Here is a 21,827-nt window from a genome sequence, read left to right on the forward strand (position 1 = left end):
AGAATTTATGTTTGAAAAATTATTTATAAAGGGAACTAGGTACAGGGGATACTCAAAATAACTGGGATAGGTAAAATTTTCACATTTCAAAAAATGTTCAACTAGCTGTAACTTTCCGAAAAGGGCATCAAATATTCTCAAATTTTTACTGTAAGTTCATCAACTAGTCTTGTATCAGTGGTCAAAATTTGGGAAAGATCGGGCTATTCTTCACGAAGTTATAAAGGTTCTAGAAAAAGGTATAATTATCCGATAGCCAACTTTGAGCTGTTATATCTCCGGATTCGATGAACCGAATGCAATGAAATTTTGTTCATTTATGACTTATATAATGAACTTTGAAAAACAGTTTACTTAATTTGATTTTTTTTACTAAAAAAACATAGAATAAATGAAACCGCCATAACTTTTTCAAAGTTCATTATATAAGTCATAAATGATCAAAATTTCATTGCATTCGGTTCATTGAATCCGGGGATATAACAGCTCAAAGTTGGCTATCGGATAATTATACCTTTTTCTAGAATCTTGGGGTAATTTATAAAAATATGATGTAGCACACATTCAAATATTCCTACAACTATCACCAAGTAGATAAAGTTATTCTTCTTGGTGTAACGTCGCCACTGATTCCTGAAGTTCTAATTCTGATATATCCGGCGAAAAATTGATAATACTTTGCATCTATTCATACTAAACGATAGAAAACTTGATATGACTAGGTGATACTAGAAGTAATAATAGTAACTCAGTAGATATTGAAATGTCCGTGAACACTTCTTCGATGGATGGACAAAGAATGAATCGAAAGTTTATTGCATATGATAAATTTTCTCTCAAAACATTATGCCTATTCTACTTGCTACAGCCGATCAAACTCGTACCAGAAGATTCGACGCTACCTAAGCGTCCAACAATGCCTGCATTTCAACAATCCTTTTTACGGTCGCAGCCTTCGAACTACAAATAATCAAGCTCTGCAGCATTATTCTTATTGTAGACTTCAGATTACAAAAAGATTACTGTTAGTAAGAAGAGTTCATATAGGTGCTTCTTCTTTGGAGGTGCAACAACGAACGAAAAGGAAAAAAAATCTTCAAAACCTCACGTTAGCATAGTCTTACTGCTATGGCACAAATGTCCCAATTGGAGGATAACGTGCCTCTGGAGCCGGCCTTCCGATACCTTACTGCTCTGCTACATCTCCCCTTTTAGAAGATATCGTAATCAAGCTGATAGCTTTCTGGAACGAAATTGTCTCTCTGGATCTGGGTCACAGGTTGTTCTTCTTTCTTCTTCTGGAGCTTGGCCTGCCTCTCTACAATTTATGTCGTTTTCGGTTTTAAAACCCGAGTTAGAGCTGACCCCGACTCGCAATAACCGAACCAAACGGATCTAGATCCAGCCCAGAACGAGTCAATATGCCACAGTCCATAATATGAAGCTTTTTGGAAAGGGCACGATTGATCTCCTTCACCAGGTCCATCCTATCACCAGCGATGAGCATATCGTCTACGTAGATGATGATATATACCTCCCTTCGATCGTCGATCCTGGTATACAGACAGTAGTCTGTACTGGGAACGTGTAATTTCAGAAGAAGGTCGTCCAGCTTGTTGTTCCATCAACGAGAGCTTTGCTTGAGTCCATATAGCGATCGGTGCAGCTCACAGACGACATCACGAGGTGCCTGTAGACCGCAGATGAATTGAAGAGCCTTGAACTGGTCGCTGGATAGCTTCGACAGCTGGAACGCCACGTAGTGCTTGTTCACCTCTGCTGAGTACGAGTTAAAATCGTCTGCTTCGTTCTTGAAATACAGCAAACACTGATACCTAGCATGAAAAATTGATTTCCGACGGCCAAACAGTTTCTAGAGCTTGCCAACGGTTTCGTCCAACATGTACTCCCTGGGGTGCTTGGGAAGAATACTGTCTACGTACCGCTCATGAACCGTCGTACTCAGAGTCTGGAGTTCATGAAGGTATGAACTGCTGACTTCGAACGGGATTGCTGCTCGATGTTGATTCAGTCTTCCTTCAGGTCGATGAGACGTTGATACTCATCAATTAACGACTGGAGTGGCTGATGCTTTATAAAGCCTGTAGGCTTTTCGTGTTCCATAATCGAAAGAAGTCTGTTTCGTACAAAGACGTATATTGAGGCTTTCAGCCCACTGACGAAAATGAGGTACTAGAAATGGTTCAGGGAAGATCTTGGAATTTAAAATCTTCACAGGTTCGGTTTACAGGTCTACCGTATCTTCAGATTCGCACTTGACCAACTGGAGACACTGATTTTTTTCAGGAACGTGGAGATTTGATTTCTAAGATTTTTTCCAGAGTCTTTACTATGTCTTCAAACGTCACGCCTTTTGGAAGCTCCAGCCTAAGGAATTGGTGTAATGGCTATGCAAAAGAGTATCCAGCTTCCTGAGTAGCAAGCGTATTTTTTTCCGATTACTGTATTATTTCGTATCCAACATATGCAAACTTTGGTTATCATCAAACATAACGATTTCTGTTTTACATTCTTCCAGGTCCTTTAGTAACTTTAGTGCTTCTTGTGACGGAAGTGCTTCCTCGGTGGACAATGCAACGCATGATTGTTTCCGGCAGTTCCTCCGACTGTTGGATTTCCGGTTGCTTCTGCATTCTGCATCCACGAAGTCGCAAAGTCCTGTTTGGTCTTTCCGGTTTCTGAGGCGTAGTTTCAGATCGATTGTTCCCTTAGGTATCAAACAATTCTTTTCAGCTCATTCCAGTCACTCTTGGTAGGGGTTTTCCGACTTATGATTGACACTGAGGCAGAGATATCCGGTCTGGTATTTACCGAAATGTAGAGTTACTGACCCACAAGCCTTTGATATTGATGGTTGTGAGGTAGTAATCCTTCTTCTGCTTCTGCATCTTGTTTTCCTAATCCAGTATCCAATGGAATGACCGATACTTTTGCCTCTCCTAGTTCAGACGAATTTACCACTTTAGTAATGTATTTCTTCTGGTGGATGAAGAAATCTCCATCTTTGTCACGCTCAATTTCGATTCCAAGGTAATACCTCACGCCTATGCTGCTTACTTTGAAACTTCTTGATAGTACATGCGCCAAAGCTTCAATCATCTCTTCGTTATTACCGTCAACGATTAGGTTATCTAGGTACGTGTCAAGCGTCAAGTGCTTCAAGTGCAAACGGACAGGACATTTTGCGTCGGAATGCAGTCAGAGAAGCGTGAACGAAGATCAGGGCACTGGACCACATCGTAAGAAGAACCCGAGGAATGCTGCCTTCACTGCCAGTGTGAATCGTTCGAAGGACGGAGGACGTTGAATTTTTGACTCTGGAGCCACTGTTCACATGTGCCGTTATCTGGCAGAGAAACGTCGCAAGCTATCAATGTGGCCAACAATGCTGAAGTTCCTGTAGCTGCTGTTGGAAACGTTATGCTGGAAGCTGCAGTTGAAGGTAGTTCATGTGAAGTTTCGCTTTAGGATGTTCTTTGTGGTCCGGATTTGGCCGTAAACTCATTATCGGTAAGCCAGATTTGCAAGAAGGGCCATGAAGTAGTCTTCACAAGCGATGAATGCAAGGTGTTCAACGTTCAGACGAATGAATTGGTTGGAGTGGGATCGGAAACAAACGGACTTTACAAGCTGGAGATGGTGAACTTGGCAACGGCGTGTGCGGCAAGTAACGGAGAAGCAATGCAGTTATGGCACAGGCGGCTTGATCACATGAACCTCGGCAACATGAAGCGTTGACGAACCATGATGACTGACGTGGACTACAGCAATGAAAAGCCTCCAAGTAATCCGTGCGTTCCATGTATTGAAGAAAAACATCAGCGTCTACCATTCAAATCGAAAGGGAGAAGAGCGACAAAAGTATTGGAGTTGGTCCACTCTTATCTTTGCGGCCTTATGGAGACGATATCGATTGGAGGAAGCTAATACTTTCTAATACGTTCATTGATGATGCTAGCAGGAAGACATTTGTATATTTTTTGAAGTCGAAGAAAGAAGTCCTGGCTACCTTTCAAGATTTCAAAGCTTTCGTTGAGACACAAACCGATAAGAAACTGAAGCGATTAAGAACCGACAATGGAAAGGAGTATATAGGAACGAATTTCGAGCGCTACGTCCGGGAAAGCGGTATTGCCCACGAGACAACGGTACCCTACAATCCAGAACAAAATGGTTTAGCAGAAATGATGAACCGATCGATAGTGGAGCGAGCCTATAGGGTTTTGTTGTTCGACGCGGCATTGACCAAACGGTTTTGGGTAGAAGCTGTCAGTACTGCAGTTTACCTTATGAATAGGTCACCCACCAAAGAAGTCACCGTTACGCCCTAGGGGCAAGACAGATACAGTGAGAGTAACTCTGTTATCGAAGTGTTGCTCAGAATTACTCTGGATTGCTCTGGATCACTCTGGTTTTCCCGAAGTGTTGTCTGATACCAGTGAAAAATCGAGCAGTCTTGCCTGATTTCCCGCTTCGTAGAGATGTTTCTGAATGGATTCAACCAAAAAGAGTTACTCAGGATTGCTCAGAGTTACTCCGGATTTCACAGTGTCTTGCCCCTAGGTTACGCCAAAGGAGAAGTTCACTCAAGTACGACCGGATTTGTCACACCTGCGCGCGTTCGGCGCGAATGCGATGGCATTCTACGTACCGAAGACCAGGCGATGGGATAAGAAATCTCAAGTATGCTTGTTCGTTGGTTATGCGGCAAATTCCAAGAGCTATCGACCTGCAGACTGGTAAGATTTTTATAGGGATGTGATCATCACCGATGAAGATGTAAGCAGTAGCGATCGCGGTTAAGGAGAAACAGTTGAAGCTGTTGACTGAACGTGTAGAGGATTCAACCCCGAATGTTGAAGAAGCGATTCATCGAGACGACGAAAGTGAAGATGGAAGCGTAGATGGCTATGTGTCGACCGTTGATGAACTGGAAACAACCGTTGTGGAGCCAGCTAGCAGCACTGCGCTCCCTCCGCAAATTTCAGTGCCACCGATAGAACGTATGGTAAGACGCAGCGAGAGGGAGCGCCAACACCCAGGCAAGTATTTCGATTATGAGGTAACCTGCAGTTCTTTCCCTCAAAGGCTTACCCCTTCACATGACAGTTCCAAAGACCGATGTCGATCGAACGTTTCAAGGCAAGACTGGTTATTAAAGGCTGTTCTCAAATCGAATGAGTGGATTATACCGAGACGTATTCACCAGTCGTCCGTTATTCAACAATCCGGTACCTATCGGCCAAGGCTGTGGAGTTGACATGTCAATTCAACAGATGGACGCGGTTACTGTTCTTACAAAGCGACTTTACAAATTTACATGCAACAATCGGAGCGATTTGAGGATGGAACGAATCGAGTTTGCATGTTGTGAAAGGAGCTTTATGTATTGAAACAGGACATCCGCGTTTGGAATCTCAAGCTAGACGGCGAATCAGTGGCGTCGCGTAATCTCACTTTTACCTTTGCACCGACCCTAAAACTTGCAATTGCAGGGAATTCATGATCAAAATAGAAATAGAAATTCTCGTAATGTTCTAATTATTACAAGCAAATTCGATTTAAAAATTCAAGTATTTATACTTGGTGCACAGGTAGATTTGAGGTTAGGGAACCGCCACTGCGGCGAATTGAAGAAGATGGGTCTAAAGCGTTCAAAGTTCGACACCTGTGTGTATTATCGAATCCATGGAGATCAAGTTCTGATATACGTGGACGATTTTTTGATATTTTCAAACAATACTGGAATAATCGAAGCTGTAAAACGAGATCTTGCGAGGAAATTCCGGATGAAAGATTTAGGAGAGGCTGAGCAAGTTCTGGCAATCAAGATTACGAAAGGATCTATCATACCTTCGTATGATAGCCATTGATCAAGAGCGTTACATAAACGAATTGTTGGAGAAATTCAAGATGGTAGGATGCAATCCCGTACAAACTGCTTTGGGCCCCAATCAAAAGCTAACCAGCCAAATGAAACCAAAAACGGAAGCAGAACGTGACAAGCCGAAGAAAATGCCATATCGTCAGTTGATCGGAAGCCTGCAGTTCCTAGCCCGATGTTCCAGACCAGACATTTGCCATGCTGTAATAACTTGCTGAGTAGTTTCTGTGAAGATCCTGAAGAATCCCACTGGACCGCAGCACTGGAAGGGACGAAAAAGTGGATACGTGTTTCTGAAGAACGGAGGAGCCGTGGCTTGGAGTTCACGCAAGCAGCCTACTGTTGCGCTCTCGACCACTGAAGCTATATGGCGCTTTCGTCTGTGACTCAGCAAACACTTTGGTGGAGAGGGTTTATCGCTGAACTTGACGGAATCCCAATACCAATCCAGGTCAACTGTGACAATCGAAGTGCAATTAGTCTAGCGGAGAAGAAGATGGGATATTCCCCTAGAAGTGGGCATATAGATAGAAGGCATCACTTTGTGCGAGAGCAGATTGAGCAGAAAACTATTGTCTATCCGGTTGGAATCAAGACCGACATTCAATCAAACATTGACATTTTCTTGGTACACAAGTGTCGCAACTGTTTCGCATCTAGTGCGCTGTGTTGCTGACAACAACGGGAAGGATGCGCACTACTTTTGATATGATTAAAAAACGTTGTGAGTTGGGTCGCGTCGCGACTTGATTGTGCGAAGTCCGGTTTGGTGGCGGCCCGACAATATACAATGGATCATTGAAGCCGACTTTTCCGCTAATCACCGCATCAAAACAAAAGCGCCACCGTATATGGACGGTAACACAGTGACAGCAGTCGAGTTACGTCAAACACACAAGGCTACGGTGGCGCTATCTGTTCATTTCATAGCGGTCGTTTTAGTTATTTTAGTGATCCATTGAAGCATGTCGCATCAAGTGATCAATTAGCGGATATCCTTACAAAAGCTGTACCTGCCCAAAGATGTTGGAAGCGAAGGCATCCTTAGGAGTGAATAAATTATAGCTAAAGGGGGGATGTTGAATTGAAGTAAGCCATGAATTTGTTACACTGTAAATAAATCATTCCTTGATCAAACCTGTTTACAACCAGACATGTCTTTACTAACAGTCTGAAGTACACAGCACAGAGAAATAGACGTCACACTCTTCTCGCTTCCCATCGATTACCTTTTTATCGGTTGATTCAAATATTCGGTAGTTGGACAATTTACCAGTTGCTGCGCTGGCATCGTTTTTGCTCCTGTTTGACGTTTACTCACTACCGCCATCTAGTGGTGGCTTGTCCAAACACGGCATGATTAGCATTGGGCGATTACGATTCCGTGACGATGATTTTTAATATAATTTGTTCTAAGTGTTACGTCTGTTTCTCTGTGTACACAGGGTCAAATATTTGACAAGGAAAGAACTCAAGAAACAACATCAGTTTGAAAATAATAAAAAAATTATGGGGTCAAACAATTCTTAATTAAAAATTAATAATAATAATAATAATAATAATAATAAGATGTTTGAGCATTAGTTTAATTTTAGACAAATATTTGCTCCTGATGTGCACTAACGGCCTAATACGCTAATACTCGTGATTGCTCTTAATTGTCGAACCTTATTAACAACTCGTAAGAATTGATCCGATAAATGTAAAAGATGGTTTACGCACAGACAAACAGACGTAACACTTGCGAAACTTCCATCGACCACGCTTTTAACGATCATTTTAAATTTTTATAGTTGTGGATTTCACGACCAGAGGCGCGCGCATCGTTTTTCTGTGCGTTTGACGTTTCACACTAGCGCCTTCTGTTGACGATATGACACAACACAGTGATTCGTGCAACTTTTCCACCAGGTGATGGTAGTGTTACCTGGGCGATGGATTTCCTTGAAAATCGTTCAAGCTGTTACGTCTGTTTGTCTGTGGTTTACGTATGATTAATACATAAATTCAATTATAATTACAATAAAACAAAAATAGTTAAGTAAAAAAAATAATAAGTCGAAACCACTTTCACCCTTCTTCTTCTTCGTTTAATGGCTCGACATTCGCATTGGAACTTGGCCAGCCTCTCTTCAACTTAGTGTTTTCAGAGCACTTCCACAGCTATTAGTTGAAGGGTTTTCTTTGCCTGCCATTGCATGAATTTGTACGTTGTGTGGCAAGTACAATGATAATACATTATGCCCAGAGAATCGAGAAAATTTTTCCGATCGGAACGGGAATCGAACCCGCCGGCTCCGGATTGGCGATCCATAGCCTTAAACACTGGGCTAACTGAAGACCCCTTTTTTTTGCTAGGTTTCTAGCTGCACTCTGAATAGAGTTGAAACCTCTACACTAGACCCGAAGATAGAAAAGAGTACGTAATCTTTCAGAAGCAGTTTGCCAGCCGTACGTGGAAAATGATATCCATTAAGACACTGTTGCAACTGACTCAGAAAGTTACGGTAGAAGATTGAAAAGTTTTCAATTAATCAGTCAGTCAGTCAGGATTTGCCTATGGTAGTGTTATGATCACAAGGTTTGTGTTTGTCTTCTTGTTTGATTTTGTGGTATGGTTCAATATGTTTTACTTCTCGTTAAATCAGTTGTCGTATGTTCGTTTTTTTTTCTTCGAATCAATCGAACCCTGTATGTTAAAATATAGTTGATCCTGTTTCAAATTGTTTTCTTGTTTTCGCTAATCGTTTTCTACTTCTCTGTGTTCATCTCTTGTATCCTTAAATTGTCATCGGTCCAAAACCCACAGAAACATGTAACTGAACTTCTGATATTTTTCTGTTGTCGTCATAATACCATCTAAGAGATAAACAAAAATACGCCAAGTTGGTCAGTTGATTGCAATAAAATTTTAAAACAATGAAGATTTCATGTCAACTTTCATTCCGCTACGAATACTATGAAAAATATTCAAATTCGTTCAATTGTCCTATCGGTCCTACCTAGATAAACCATGTCATTTTCTCAAGCGTAGCCTAGAAATGTCAACCTGGTCATACACAAGTAACGTTGTTCAGTTAATAAAAAGCAGTCAGTTTTTGTCCGAAATGTCACGTCGAACGCATTGACGTCAACAATGCGTTCAAGTGTTCGCACGTTAGCTTCGAATCTATCAGCACAATTAAGTGCTGCAAATCTCCTTCCCACTATTGATTCTTCGGTCGATTTTTATTGCTTTATTTAAAAAAAATATGACCAATTAACATTGTAAAAATTCGAAAAAGCGACTCTGACATTAATAAATTACTAATCAAAATCAACCAAGAAACGTGGGAAATAGAGCCCAAACAAAACTTTGAAGTCAGCTGGCTGTAAAAGGTTCCAAAACCTGTCACAAATCCTATAATTCTTTTATTAGGATTTGTAACGATCATCAAAACCTTATCAAATCCAACCGACTTGGAACTATTGCTTGGGAATAGACTCTACTAAGCCCCGGCGGTTCCTCCGTGTTTATCGAGCATGTCTGATGCATATAATCAGCCATACTCCATCTGCAGCAGCCGGTTCGTGATGAACCGTTGGAGGCGCATTAAAGTGTCAAAAAGGTGATATGTTTCACTAAAGAACACTACATTACAATAATCAAAATTAAACTCCTTCACTTTAATACCGTCAACCCCTGCGAACTTAGCTAGGGCTGCGAACTTGGCCAGGGGGGCTAACTGAAGACCCCTTTTGATATACAGTGTATCAAACAATTGTCCGTACAGCAATTTTTGGGTCAAAATAAATTTTCATTCAAATGATCATAACTTTTTTATACATAAATTAAATACGCTGAAATTTTGATAAAACATGAATTATATATCAAAGCTCCATTGGTAAAATTTTGAGTGAGATCGAATAAGTTTTCTAAAAGTTATAGAACTTTAAGTAAAACGTATAAGATTTTTGAACACATTTTTAAAACATTATATCTCAGTATGTACTCGATGAAACTTTTTCATTTTTTTTTTTCTGATACAGCTTATACCAAAGGCTTTCATATGCAGCTTCATTTGAGGTTTTATATTCACTATAAAAAATATGAAAAATCTGTATATGTTCACAGTGTCATTTGGAAATTTATCATATTTTGATCAAAAAAAGTGCCAAGTGTTTTCAACGTTTTTAAACTCTCTTAATGTAATATTTTTATACAGGACCTACTAAGCTACATATGCAAAGAAGGTCCTATGTATTTTTCATTCAGTTAATGCACTTTTATTGGTGTAAAACGTTTGGCAAATTATATGTGCAGAATATGGTCAATTTTTAAACATCGTCAACTCCATAAGCACATTTTTCATATTTTTTGTAGTGAATATAAAACCTCTAAAGTAGCTGCATATGAAAGCCTTAGGTATCAGCTGTAACACAAAAAAAAATGAAAAAGTTTCATCGAGTACATACTGAGATATAATGTTTTAAAAATGTGTTCAAAAATCTTATAAATTTTTCTAAAAGTTCTATAACTTCCAGAAAGCTTATTCGATCTCGCTCAAAATTTTACCAATGGAGCTTTAATATATGATTCATGATTGGTCAAAATTTCAGCGTTTTTGATTGACGTATAAAAAAGTTATGAACATTTGAATGAAAAATTATTTTGACCAAAAAATTGCTGTACGGACAATTGTTTGATACACTGTACATATTTGGCAAAATAACTATAATATTTTCACTTTAAGTAAGCTTATCAAATTGTGATACTAAGCCATTGAATCAACTGCACACTTCCAAATTCATGTTTCCATCATACCGAACAAATTTAGGCATAGGCGCATACAAATTCAAAACGCATTCTTCAATCACCATCAAGGAACGTGACTTTCATAGCAATCACTGGGACTGAGTAAGCGCAGTTTACAAAATAAGTTTCAACCAAGCTGTTTAAAGGGATGACATCTTGTTTTAGGAAAAGAAAAGATTTCAAAAACAAAAGAACTACTCTGTTCTCACTTGTTTCAGGATTGAATGCCTTGGAACATTGCACAAACTATTGCGATGCACAATGAAGCTCTAATAACCCCCATCAAAGTAGGCTATAGGCCAGGCAGATGGAAGAGCCGAGCGAGATGACTACTTCGATCTGCATTCGTCTATGGGAGGCACGAATGATCTAATACCGCTATGATGTATGCAATCATCACCGCGGTTCGATTATAGAATAATTACAGTATTCTGTCGCCGAGGCATGAATAAAGAGTAGGTACTGCACCTTTTCTCCCCTCGCGACCCTGACCATCATGGGCTGTCACTAGCCCCGAAGGGATGAAGATTCAGTAAAACAGTGTTTTCTCCACTCAGCCCGATCGGCTCGAAACTGCACCCGAATGCGTTTCTAATTAGTCCAAGTATGCGATTGCTGCCGGAGTGACGCCGATTTCACGATTTCCATCACAAGCTTCCGATTTTCCAACCACGGCACTATTTTTTCCGCACCAAGTTTTCATTCTTCACACAAAAATCCTGCTGCCGAGGAAAAATCAATAATTTATCACGACGACGAACTGCGAACAAAACCCAACTCCGCACTCACACTCACCTTCGACGTAGGATTCCGATTCTCGCTGGTCCCCCGCCGGAAGCATCGTTCTGTTCTGTTCCAATTGCCAGCCGTGGCCGATTCCGAATTCCGATGCACTTTTCCTATGCTGCGTTATCAGAAACACTGTCCACCGCACAAAAGTTCGTTCACCACACACAACCACCTCTCGCACAATCAATCTTTCTCTGCTTTGCGTTTCCTGGCTGTTTCTGCTCTGCTCCTTGTTTCACTGACGGACGGCCAACAAACTGCGAACAAAACTGACTGGCTGGCTGCTGGATGACCGAGAGCCAGGAGGAGGAAAACAAATCGAAATGACGGGCGGATTTTTTGGTTTGCGTGTTGCTGGGGACGGGATTTTAGACAGATGTCGCAAGCCGCAGTGCACAGTGGTTCACTGTTAAACAATTTGGAGAGCAATTTTGTTCACTGACAGCAGTGAAGCTTTTCACATAAAAGATGTGAAGCTGCTCATAGAAAGTTGTAAGCTCAAACTCCCACGCAGAAGCTTGTGGAGCTTCTCACAGAAGCTGTAAAGCTGTTCACAGCTCGGTTCACAGAAGCTTGAAGCGCGGCTCATAGATCTCATAGAAGTTTGTACAGCATCACACAAAAACTTAGGAAGATTTTCACTAAAGCATGTCCAACCTCTCACAGAAGCTTGCTTCCCATAGAAGACTGTGAAGCTTCTCACTAGTAGCTGTGAAACTTCTCACTAGAAGCTGTGGAGCTGTGAAGCTTCTCACAGAAGCTTGTGAAGCTTCTCACCAGAAGCTTGTGAAGCTTCTCACCAGAAGCTTGTGAAGCTTCTCACCAGAAGCTTGTGAAGCTTCTCACCAGAAGCTTGTGAAGCTTCTCACCAGAAGCTTGTGAAGCTTCTCACCAAAAGCTTGTGAACCCAAGTAACACACTTGTCACCGAAGAGTCACGGCGGCGCAGGTTTATGTTGCGCAAAAGTCACTGTGACTTACTTCTAGCAAGTGAGTGTTTATTTGTTAGAAGTAAGTCACAGTGACTTCTGCGCAACAAAAACCTGCGCCGCCGTGACTCTTCGGTGACAAGTGTGTTACTTGGGGAAGCTTCTCACCAGAAGCTTGTGAAGCTTCTCACCAGAAGCTTGTGAAGCTTCTCACCAGAAGCTTGTGAAGTTTCTCACCAGAAGCTTGTGAAGCTTCTCACCAGAAGCTTGTGAAGCTTCTCACCAGAAGCTTGTGAAGCTTCTCACCAGAAGCTTGTGAAGCTTCTCACCAGAAGCTTGTGAAGCTTCTCACCAGAAGCTTGTGAAGCTTCTCACCAGAAGCTTGTGAAGCTTCTCACCAGAAGCTTGTGAAGCTTCTCACCAGAAGCTTGTGAAGCTTCTCACAGAAGCTTGTGAAGCTTCTCACAGAAGCTTGCGAAGCTTCTCACAGAAGCTTGTGAAGCTTCTCACAGAAGCTTGTGAAGCTTCTCACAGAAGCTTGTGAAGCTTCTCACAGAAGCTTGTGAAGCTTCTCACAGAAGCTTGTGAAGCTTCTCACAGAAGCTTGTGAAGCTTCTCACAGAAGCTTGTGAAGCTTCTCACAGAAGCTTGTGAAGCTTCTCACAGAAGCTGTGAAGCTTCTCACAGAAGCTGTGAAGCTTCTCACAGAAGCTGTGAAGCTTCTCACAGAAGCTGTGAAGCTTCTCACAGAAGCTGTGAAGCTTCTCACAGAAGCTGTGAAGCTTCTCACAGAAGCTGTGAAGCTTCTTACAGAAGCTTGTGAGGATTCTCCCAGAAGCTGAGAAGCTTCTCACAGAAGCTGTGAAGCTTCTCCCAGAAGCTGTGAAGCCTCTCACTGAAGCGAAATACAAATTTAATATCGTTTTTTTATTTCATTTACATATGCTTCGAGTGATTTTCCTCTTGATTTTGACAAAATTCCCACGTCACTTGTCAAAAATCGGCCTCTCACACACAAAGTAGTACTCATCCCAGCAGTTCACCGCCATCCACTTGAACCCATCCGGTGACGCCTCGTCGTTCAGGTTGTTCAACAGCACACACCGGTCGTCCTTCCGATGGGTATCTCGGGCCGTCGGGGCATCTACCAGTTCGTTCCAGTTGGACCACACGATGCGCGTTCCCATCGAGTGCCAGTGGAAGTTACCCAGCTCGGCCAGATCACTGCCACCGATCCAGAACGAATTGTCACCGGCCTTGTCGGTCCCTTCGATTACCTTGGCAACGATGGCTTGCTTCTCGGCCGATCCGACCATCACCAGGTTACGGCCCAAGTAGTGGCAGTACTCCATCGCTTTGAACCAGTTGGCCTGGAAAGGGGTTATGGGGATTTGTGAGATGATTTGCAAGCTTTCGCGAGAAGCTTCATGAGTTTCTGTGAGAAGCTTGTCATGCTTCTATGAAATATTCCATAGCCTTGTGAGAGGATTCACAGGCTTCTATGAGAAGCTTCAAAATCTTCTATGAGAAGCTTCCGAAGTGTTTATGAGATGTTCTTGGTATCGTTATCGTACCTTAAAATTTGGAACTACCATCGCAGTATCCGCTGCGCATTCATGAGCAGCCATGGCCTCCTTATCCAGTGTGACGATTGCCACTGCTCGGGTGATGACACATGACAGCACGAAAACTATCCCTTTCAATATGAAAGACGGTGCCATATTGGATTTCACAATTCACTCGTCCGCTGAACAGTTGGAACTGAAAGTCGAGATGCTGCAAGCGGTTACCCTGATTGAGCCGCCGTGAGCTAGATTTATGGCGTCCGATTGGTGCAAGTTTCCGGTCTAAGGTCGCCATCTGATTTCCGATACACGCGAAAAAAATTGGTTTACAACAGTAGGCGTTGGCGTGCGGCTGTGCATTAGTCACAGGAAATTAGATCTAATTCTGATTCGACTCGGAATAGGTTTCAAGGATGCATTACGAAGGGCTCAGCTGAATTTACCGAGCTATCACCCAAATTGGTTTCAAGGTAATCCCACAGACGTCACCGGCGAATAAGACGGCCATCGGAGCAATGCGTATTCATAGAGAATTACTCGATGAGAAAACCGCAAAAATGGCAATTTACGGCGACCTCAGAAGCAAATTTCCAGCTGTTTGGCCATTGTGGGACAAAATTTAATATAGAGCTTAGACGGTCCACATCGGTATTGTATGTATTAAGGGTATGTGACTTGCGGGCTACGGCTACGTGCCGACGGTGGTGCGCCCAATGGTTCCGAAGCTCGGAATTTCTCCTAATTAATTCATCTAATTATCGGACATACACATCTTTTATTCTCGCGCGCCCGTTCTGTACAGGTACGCTTTTTTTGCTCTAATATGGTATTATTATCGGTGGACACGCAAATCGAAGCAGGCGTTGCGAGCGCGTGTTACTACGACGACGGACGATTACAAATGCCGACTGCGTGTGTGCGACAGTTTCCAAGCAGCAGTGCACTTCGGATTTCGGAGGCACTTTGTCATGGGCTTAGAAATTAACCATAAGCTTACTCTGATCATAAACGATGTTCTTTTGTTGGATTCATTTTGTAATTACCGCTCGCTCCGAATGACACTGTCAAAATTTGCTCAAAGAAACTGGGTCAAGCAACCATTTTCCGAAATTCAAATTTATGGCAAATCAGCGACCTTGCTTCAACACAGTCAGACCAAGCAGCAGGCGATGACTAGGTAGTTGAGTACATAATGTCATTACAGTCACCATCAAGGTCTCTGAACCGATAAAAGGAGGTGAACTGGTACTGATGGTGACCAACCCTCTCGACAGGGTCAACCAAAGTGCTGCGGGATAGACGGATTAATGCGCATATGATTAAGATTTTTTCGGTGGTTGGGACCGAGGCTGGTGCCATTTTTTGTGGCCACTCAGTTCCAAAATTGCTCAGTTACTACTGCAGTATGAGAAGGCTACGGCGGTGTGGTTTCTTGAATTTGTATTAGATTTTTACCTACCTATCTTAAAACATTGTCCAGTAAGTGAGTTTATGTGAAAACGGTGTCATTTTTGTTGGGTTTTATGTACTTACTTTAGCAACTGAGCGCAGCAATCATCGGCAAGGTCGTCACGGTAACTGGGTAAGTAATGCTAACTATCCAATAACACAGAAAAATAAAGAAAAGATATTCAAGCTTCTTATAGGAAGTTTCATGCCTCAGGTGAAAAGCTTACATAGCTTCTGCGAGAAGCTTCACACCCAAGTAACATTCTGATGACCAATTAGTCTTGTAAAGGTTTTGAGAACTGTAATAAAATCTAATACTTTTTATTTCAGTTCTATGATGAATCTTAGAGCTTCTTCTAGTCAATTTGACTAATAAATGTTATTAGTCTTTAATTAAGCTTCTGTGAGAAGCTTTCCAAGCTTCTGGTGATTCTGGCGAGAAGCTTTCCAAGCTTCTGGTGAGAAGCTTTCCAAGCTTCTGGTGAGAAGCTTTCCAAGCTTCTTGGTGAGAAGCTTTCCAAGCTTCTGGTGAGAAGCTTTCCAAGCTTCTGGTGAGAAGCTTTCCAAGCTTCTGGTGAGAAGCTTTCCAAGCTTCTGGTGAGAAGCTTTCCAAGCTTCTGGTGAGAAGCTTTCCAAGCTTCTGGTGAGAAGCTTTCCAAGCTTCTGGTGAGAGGCTTTCCAAGCTTCGGTGGGAAGCTTTCGAAGCTTCGGTGAGAAGCTTTCCAAGCTTCTGCGAGAAGCTTTCCAAGCTTCTGTGAGAAGCTTTCCAAGCTTCTGTGAGAAGCTTTCCAAGCTTCTGTGAGAAGCTTTCCAAGCTTCTGTGAGAAGCTTTCCAAGCTTCTGTGAGAAGCTTTCCAAGCTTCTGTGAGAATTTTTCCAAGCTTCTGTGAGAAGCTTTCCAAGCTTCTGTGAAAAGCTTTCCAAGCTTCTGTGAGAAGCTTTCCAAGCTTCTGGTGAGAAGCTTTCCACGCTTCTGGTGAGAAGCTTTCCAAGCTTCTGTGAGAAGCTTTCCAAGTTGCTGGTGAGAAGCTTTCCAAACTTCTGGTGAGAATCTTTCCAAGCTTCTGGTGGGAAGCTTTCCAAGCTTCTGTGAGAAGCTTTCCAAGTTTCTGGTGAGAAGCTTTCCAAACTTCTGGTGAGAAGCTTTCCAAACTTCTGGTGAGAATCTTTCAAAGCTTCTGGTGGGAAGCTTTCCAAGCTTCTGTGAGAAGCTTTCCAAGCTTCTGGTGAGAAGCTTTCCAAGCTTCTGGAGAAGCTTTGCATGCTTTTGTGAGAAGCTTTGCAAGCTTCTGTGAGAAGCTTTCCAAGCTTCTGTGAAAAGCTTTCCAAGCTTCTGTGAGAAGCTTTCCAAGCTTCTGGTGAGAAGCTTTCCACGCTTCTGGTGAGAAGCTTTCCAAGTTTCTGGTGAGAAGCTTTCCAAGCTTCTGGTGAGAAGCTTTCCAAGCTTCTGGTGAGAAGCTTTCCAAGTTGCTGGTGAGAAGCTTTCCAAGTTTCTGGTGAGAAGCTTTCCAAACTTCTGGTGAGAAGCTTTCCAAACTTCTGGTGAGAATCTTTCCAAGCTTCTGGTGGGAAGCTTTCCAAGCTTCTGTGAGAAGCTTTCCAAGCTTCTGGTGAGAAGCTTTCCAAGCTTCTGGAGAAGCTTTGCATGCTTTTGTGAGAAGCTTTGCAAGCTTCTGTGAGAAGCTTTGCAAGCTTCTGTGAGAAGCTTCCACAAGCTTCTGTGAGAAGCTTCCACAAGCTTCTGTGAGAAGCTTCCACAAGCTTCTGTGAGAAGCTTCCACAAGCTTCTGTGAGAAGCTTCCACAAGCTTCTGTGAGAAGCTTCCACAAGCTTCTGTGAGAAGCTTCCACAAGCTTCTGTGAGAAGCTTCCACAAGCTTCTGTGAGAAGCTTCCACAAGCTTCTGTGAGAAGCTTCCACAAGCTTCTGTGAGAAGCTTCCACAAGCTTCTGTGAGAAGCTTCCACAAGCTTCTGTGAGAAGCTTCCACAAGCTTCTGTGAGAAGCTTCCACAAGCTTCTGTGAGAAGCTTCCACAAGCTTCTGTGAGAAGCTTCCACAAGCTTGTGTGAGAAGCTTCCACAAGCTTGTGTGAGAAGCTTCCCCAAGCTTCTGTGAGAAGCTTCCACAAGCTTCTGTGAGAAGCTTCCACAAGCTTCTGTGAGAAGCTTCCACAAGCTTCTGTGAGAAGCTTCCACAAGCTTCTGTGAGAAGCTTCCACAAGCTTCTGTGAGAAGCTTCCACAAGCTTCTGGTGAGAAGCTTCACAAGCTTCTGGTGAGAAGCTTCACAAGCTTCTAGTGAGAAGCTTCACAAGCTTCTGGTGAGAAGCTTCACAAGCTTCTGGTGAGAAGCTTCACAAGCTTCTGGTGAGAAGCTTCACAAGCTTCTGGTGAGAAGCTTCACAAGCTTCTGGTGAGAAGCTTCACAAGCTTCTGGTGAGAAGCTTCACAAGCTTCTGGTGAGAAGCTTCACAAGCTTCTGGTGAGAAGCTTCACAAGCTTCTGGTGAGAAGCTTCACAAGCTTCTGGTGAGAAGCTTCACAAGCTTCTGGTGAGAAGTTTTACAAGCTTCTGATGGGAAGCTTTACAAGCTTCTGATGAGAAGCTTTACAAGCTTCTGTGAGAAGCTTCACAAGCTTCTGGTGAGAAGCTTCACAAGCTTCTGGTGAGAAGCTTCACAAGCTTCTGGTGAGAAGCTTCACAAGCTTCTGGTGAGAAGCTTCACAAGCTTCTGGTGGGAAGCTTCACAAGCTTCTGGTGGTAAGCTTGACAAGTCATGTGACAAGCTTTTGTGAAAATCTTCACAAGCCTCAGTGAGAAGCTTCACAAGCTTCTGTGAGAAGCTTCACAAGATTCTGTGAGAAGCTTCACAAGCTTCTGTGAGAAGCTTCATAAGCTTTTGTGAGATGCTTTACAAGCTTCTATGAGAAGCCTTACAAGCTTCTGTGAGAAGCTTCACAAGCTCTGTCAGAAGGTTCATAGCTTCTGTGGAAAGCCTCTTTAACTTCTGTGAAGTTTGATTAAACTAAAATTCGAAAAAAAATAGAAACATGGAGGCAGAATTAAACACTGCCTTGTTGTAATCAATGTCTGTTACCATGTCGTTGGCCTTGCGCGAGCTCCAAATCTATCGGCCATTATTGCCGTTAGCCTCCAAAGCACAATCAGCTGTTTATCATAAATATTTTCACCATTCCGTTCTGATTGGTAGGCACGTACGTTAGTTTCGAACATGGGAAACAAAATCAAGGCCTACTGATTGGTTGGGGCCCACAAACTCGCACCAGCTGATTAACCTTGTGCGTTGGCTGATGGCTCATACCTACCACCTAAATAGCCTAAATACATCCGAACGGACGGGCGGGCCTACTAAGATCGATCGAATTGGTGATGTGGTTCGGTCGCCAGGGTTCTGGCCACCTTCGGGCACGAGTGGACTAACACGTGAAGGACGCGAAAACAACGCACAGTCACCTAATAGGGGATGTCCTTGCTTGTTTGGGATGTAACGACACGTGATTTCTGAGGTGGGAGGAAGCAGAAACAACTGTGTTGACATTATCGCGGTCAATTCGAATGTTCCTGTACCTACGTTTTCAATGTCGCCATTTGAATGACTAGTGGTTTTGCGTTGATGTTAATAGCCGATGACACTGGTCGACCAGAATCGTTGTTTTCCTTGGCTTCAACACTCAATCACGTGCTACTTTGATCAGTTTGCTCCAAATTCTAACACGCTTGTCATGGTAATGACAGTTGGACAATGTTGCCAAATCATTTTTTCGTGTCCTGAATTCAATTCAATCATCTTGACTTTGATTTGCAAATTACCCAAGTTAATGAAGGCAATTATTTTCAGGTGATTCCACGCAAACCATGTTCAGCATAGTGCGGGACAATTTCAACAACAGTGCCGTGACAGTGCTGCCACCGGATAGCACCACCAGCAGTGATGAAGCGTTTTTCGTGATTCCAAATCGGCGACATCATCGCTCGGTTCCGTCGATTCCCAAAGAAGAAGAACAGTCCGCCGTGGTGTTGGTGCGGAAAACTCCCCAAAGCGAATCGGTCCTGCTGAAGATACAACTGCTGGCCCCGCGTGACAGCTGGTGTGAGGTTAGGGTAAGTAACTCATAGTTTTAACGAGTTTCCTAGGGCGGAAACAGCGCGAAACGACTTCCCCTTTTTCATGTTAATATTTTACGAGGTACGAGGTTCGTTCTCACGACGAAGGGGAGGAAGTGGCTGTGTAAATGCGGAAGCAATTGCGAGAGTATCACAGTGTGGCCAGCTAGTGTGGTCGCTTCTTCCTTGTTTGTTTACGTTCGGTTCGTGGTAAGGTTTGGTACCGCCTCCTCCAAGTGCAGTTCCCCTGTTCGAACACGTGGCCAGCCTGTTGGCGTCATAAGTTTGTTCGTGTCACTACCACCATTATCAAGGGGGTTTTATCTTCCCGTCGGTCTTAGTCGGGTACGCTAGCTTGTTAAAAACTAGGTCAACCTCTTGGATTGATATCATGCTGCGACAAATGGCACTTTTCCAACATGGCGGTTAGTGGAAGGGGCTATTAAAATTAATTTCCTTCTAACATACACACGACAGACCGCGCAAGGATCCGATGTCCGGTTCCGACGTTAAAAACCTATTAGTCAACGACGGACGGGAAAATTTGCCATGTTTGAACGTTGCAGAACTGTTTTTTTTTTCAGCATGGGTGTGAGCGCGATGGCGACTAGACCCACCGAATTGAAGGTCTCGTCGCATCAAGTAGGCGAGACTCGGATTTTCTTTTTGTGCCACATGATGAAAAACTTATCACATAGTTTCACGCAAATGTCACAACGTCTTCGGTTCAGTCAGTAGCGGATGAAAAGTAGGCTGTGTGAGAACAAAGCAATTCGTGTTTCGCGCAAATTGAATAATTTGGCGTGGAGTAAGTGGCGCTTTATGTTTCTTTATTAAATCTTGTGTGACATAAAATTATGGACCTTGAGTAGAGTTGGTTTAGTTTTATCATCATTATATAGGATTGGCAGTAGCAGGCTGAGGTTAATTGACTATAAAAGAATTTCTAGACCATTACTTCGGAGCTAGTTCATGTTCATTTGACTTTATGTGCTGTTGTTGTTTATCTCCACATTAGGGTGGCCATTGATCAAGCAGGAACATCATTTTGCCACGCTGTACGACAAATCAGCCAGACAAGTCAAATAAACAAAATTAACGTTCCTATAACCGCAACTTTATTATATAGTTATAACCACCCACTTGTAGACACTTCACTGGCCACGAAAGGTCGCTCGTGCATCAAACCAACCCCTCTTCTCCTCACAAAAAGGCTACGTCCTATAGAACGAATCAGTCCAAAACTCTTTTCTCTCTTCTTCGAAAGCCCTCGCTGTGCGAAGGCTAACTAAATCGTAATTTTAGTGGGAATTCCTTCAGCCTTGTGACAATTATTCCTATTTTCGATAGTTTCGCTCTAGCTTGCCTTGCCGCGTCGTGAGCGACAGTTTTGGTGTCGAAGGCGGCGGTGCGGTAGCCCTAGCCGGCAAGGTCCTCACGAGAAGCTTTATCACCCCCCACGCCTACCGCGTTCCATCATCATCGAAAACAAAACTCGCTCAAATTGGGTAGCAACGAACGTCCGCCAATCCATCCAAGTAACCGTTGATTTGGAAGCATTATTCTCGCGCGGAGGAAATGGTCAGTCGTCTTTTGGAGGTTCCTTTCTCTTCGCTTCCATTGCTGCTTGTTGCAGCAACCAGCAACCAGCAGCGATTGACCTCCAAGCGAACAGCTAGGTATTGATTTGCTTTGGTCGTCTGAATATTTATTTTCTTCTGTCGCCTACCACCTACAACAACTATTTTCAATGGCTAACTCGATTACATATCGCCATATCGGATATACTTCCGCCATGTTGTCAGCAACGGAATCAATCGAATGTCATTGCTGACGTCGCGTCGGAAATAGTCGCGTGAATCGGCAATGAATATTTTTTTAATATTGTCGGGCTTCCACCAAACCGGACTTCGCACAATCAAGTCGCGACGCGACCCAACTCGCGACGTTTTTTAATCATGTCAAAAGTAGTGCGCATCCTTGCCGTTGTTGTCAGCAACACAGCGCACTAGATGCGAAACAGTTGCGACACTTGTGGACCAAGAAAACTGCAATTTTTGATTGAATGTCATTGATTGATTCAAACCGGATAGACAATATGATGGCTTCTAAATGCGGATAAGGCAGTTGACAGATTAGATACGGAACTAGTTCAAGATGAGTATTAAAAACTTGATTAGAAATTAAATGAAATGGATTGATTCAATATGAGACACTGTTGATTTTTATCCACGATTCTTAAGTACTTTTTAAAACGGGTACCTTGATGGGGA

The 21,827-nt window shown here is 42.9% G+C and overlaps 3 protein-coding genes across 8 annotated transcripts in view; 1 reads left to right on the forward strand and 2 right to left on the reverse strand.

Annotated features, from left to right (window-relative positions):
• LOC109433652 (amyloid-beta A4 precursor protein-binding family A member 2) overlaps positions 1 to 11,805 on the reverse strand; it is a 31,017-nt gene extending 19,212 nt beyond the window's left edge. For 3 of the 6 annotated variants that reach the window (XM_062844194.1, XM_062844192.1, XM_062844190.1), the window contains exon 1: positions 11,496 to 11,803. The gene's annotated coding sequence lies outside the window, so the exon portion shown is untranslated. Of the gene's footprint in view, positions 1 to 11,495 lie in introns of all 6 variants that reach the window. The other 3 variants (XM_062844191.1, XM_062844193.1, XM_062844195.1) reach the window with 3 other exon arrangements.
• A 1,568-nt stretch (positions 11,806 to 13,373) lies between these two features.
• LOC109433642 (uncharacterized) lies at positions 13,374 to 14,517 on the reverse strand. The gene is made up of 2 exons (XM_019710097.3): positions 13,992 to 14,517; positions 13,374 to 13,787 (listed from the first exon to the last, which is right to left on the reverse strand). Exons 1-2 carry the CDS (start codon positions 14,136 to 14,138, stop codon positions 13,404 to 13,406), a joined length of 531 nt encoding a protein of 176 aa, XP_019565642.2. The 5' UTR covers positions 14,139 to 14,517; the 3' UTR covers positions 13,374 to 13,403.
• Positions 14,518 to 19,293: 4,776 nt separating this feature from the next.
• The window catches only part of LOC109403484 (echinoderm microtubule-associated protein-like CG42247), a 226,217-nt gene continuing 223,683 nt past the window's right edge, over positions 19,294 to 21,827 (forward strand). Inside the window, exon 1 of the mRNA XM_062844208.1 lies at positions 19,294 to 19,551. Coding sequence (XP_062700192.1) covers positions 19,306 to 19,551 — 246 coding nt within the window. The 5' untranslated portion in view covers positions 19,294 to 19,305. The remainder of the gene's footprint in view (positions 19,552 to 21,827) is intronic.

The sequence above is a fragment of the Aedes albopictus genome, chromosome 1 (assembly GCF_035046485.1).
Source record: "Aedes albopictus strain Foshan chromosome 1, AalbF5, whole genome shotgun sequence".
NCBI lineage: Eukaryota > Metazoa > Arthropoda > Insecta > Diptera > Culicidae > Aedes > Aedes albopictus.

What these genes read in the sequence shown, in the direction of transcription:
- LOC109433642 (XM_019710097.3), bottom strand. Translation starts at nt 14,138, where the DNA reads ATGGCACCGTCTTTCATATTGAAAGGGATAGTTTTCGTGCTGTCATGT. An exon ending in TGGTAGTTCCAAATTTTAAG is followed by an intron (nt 13,788 to 13,991) that starts GTACGATAACGA and finishes ACCCCTTTCCAG; the next exon opens with GCCAACTGGTTCAAAGCGAT.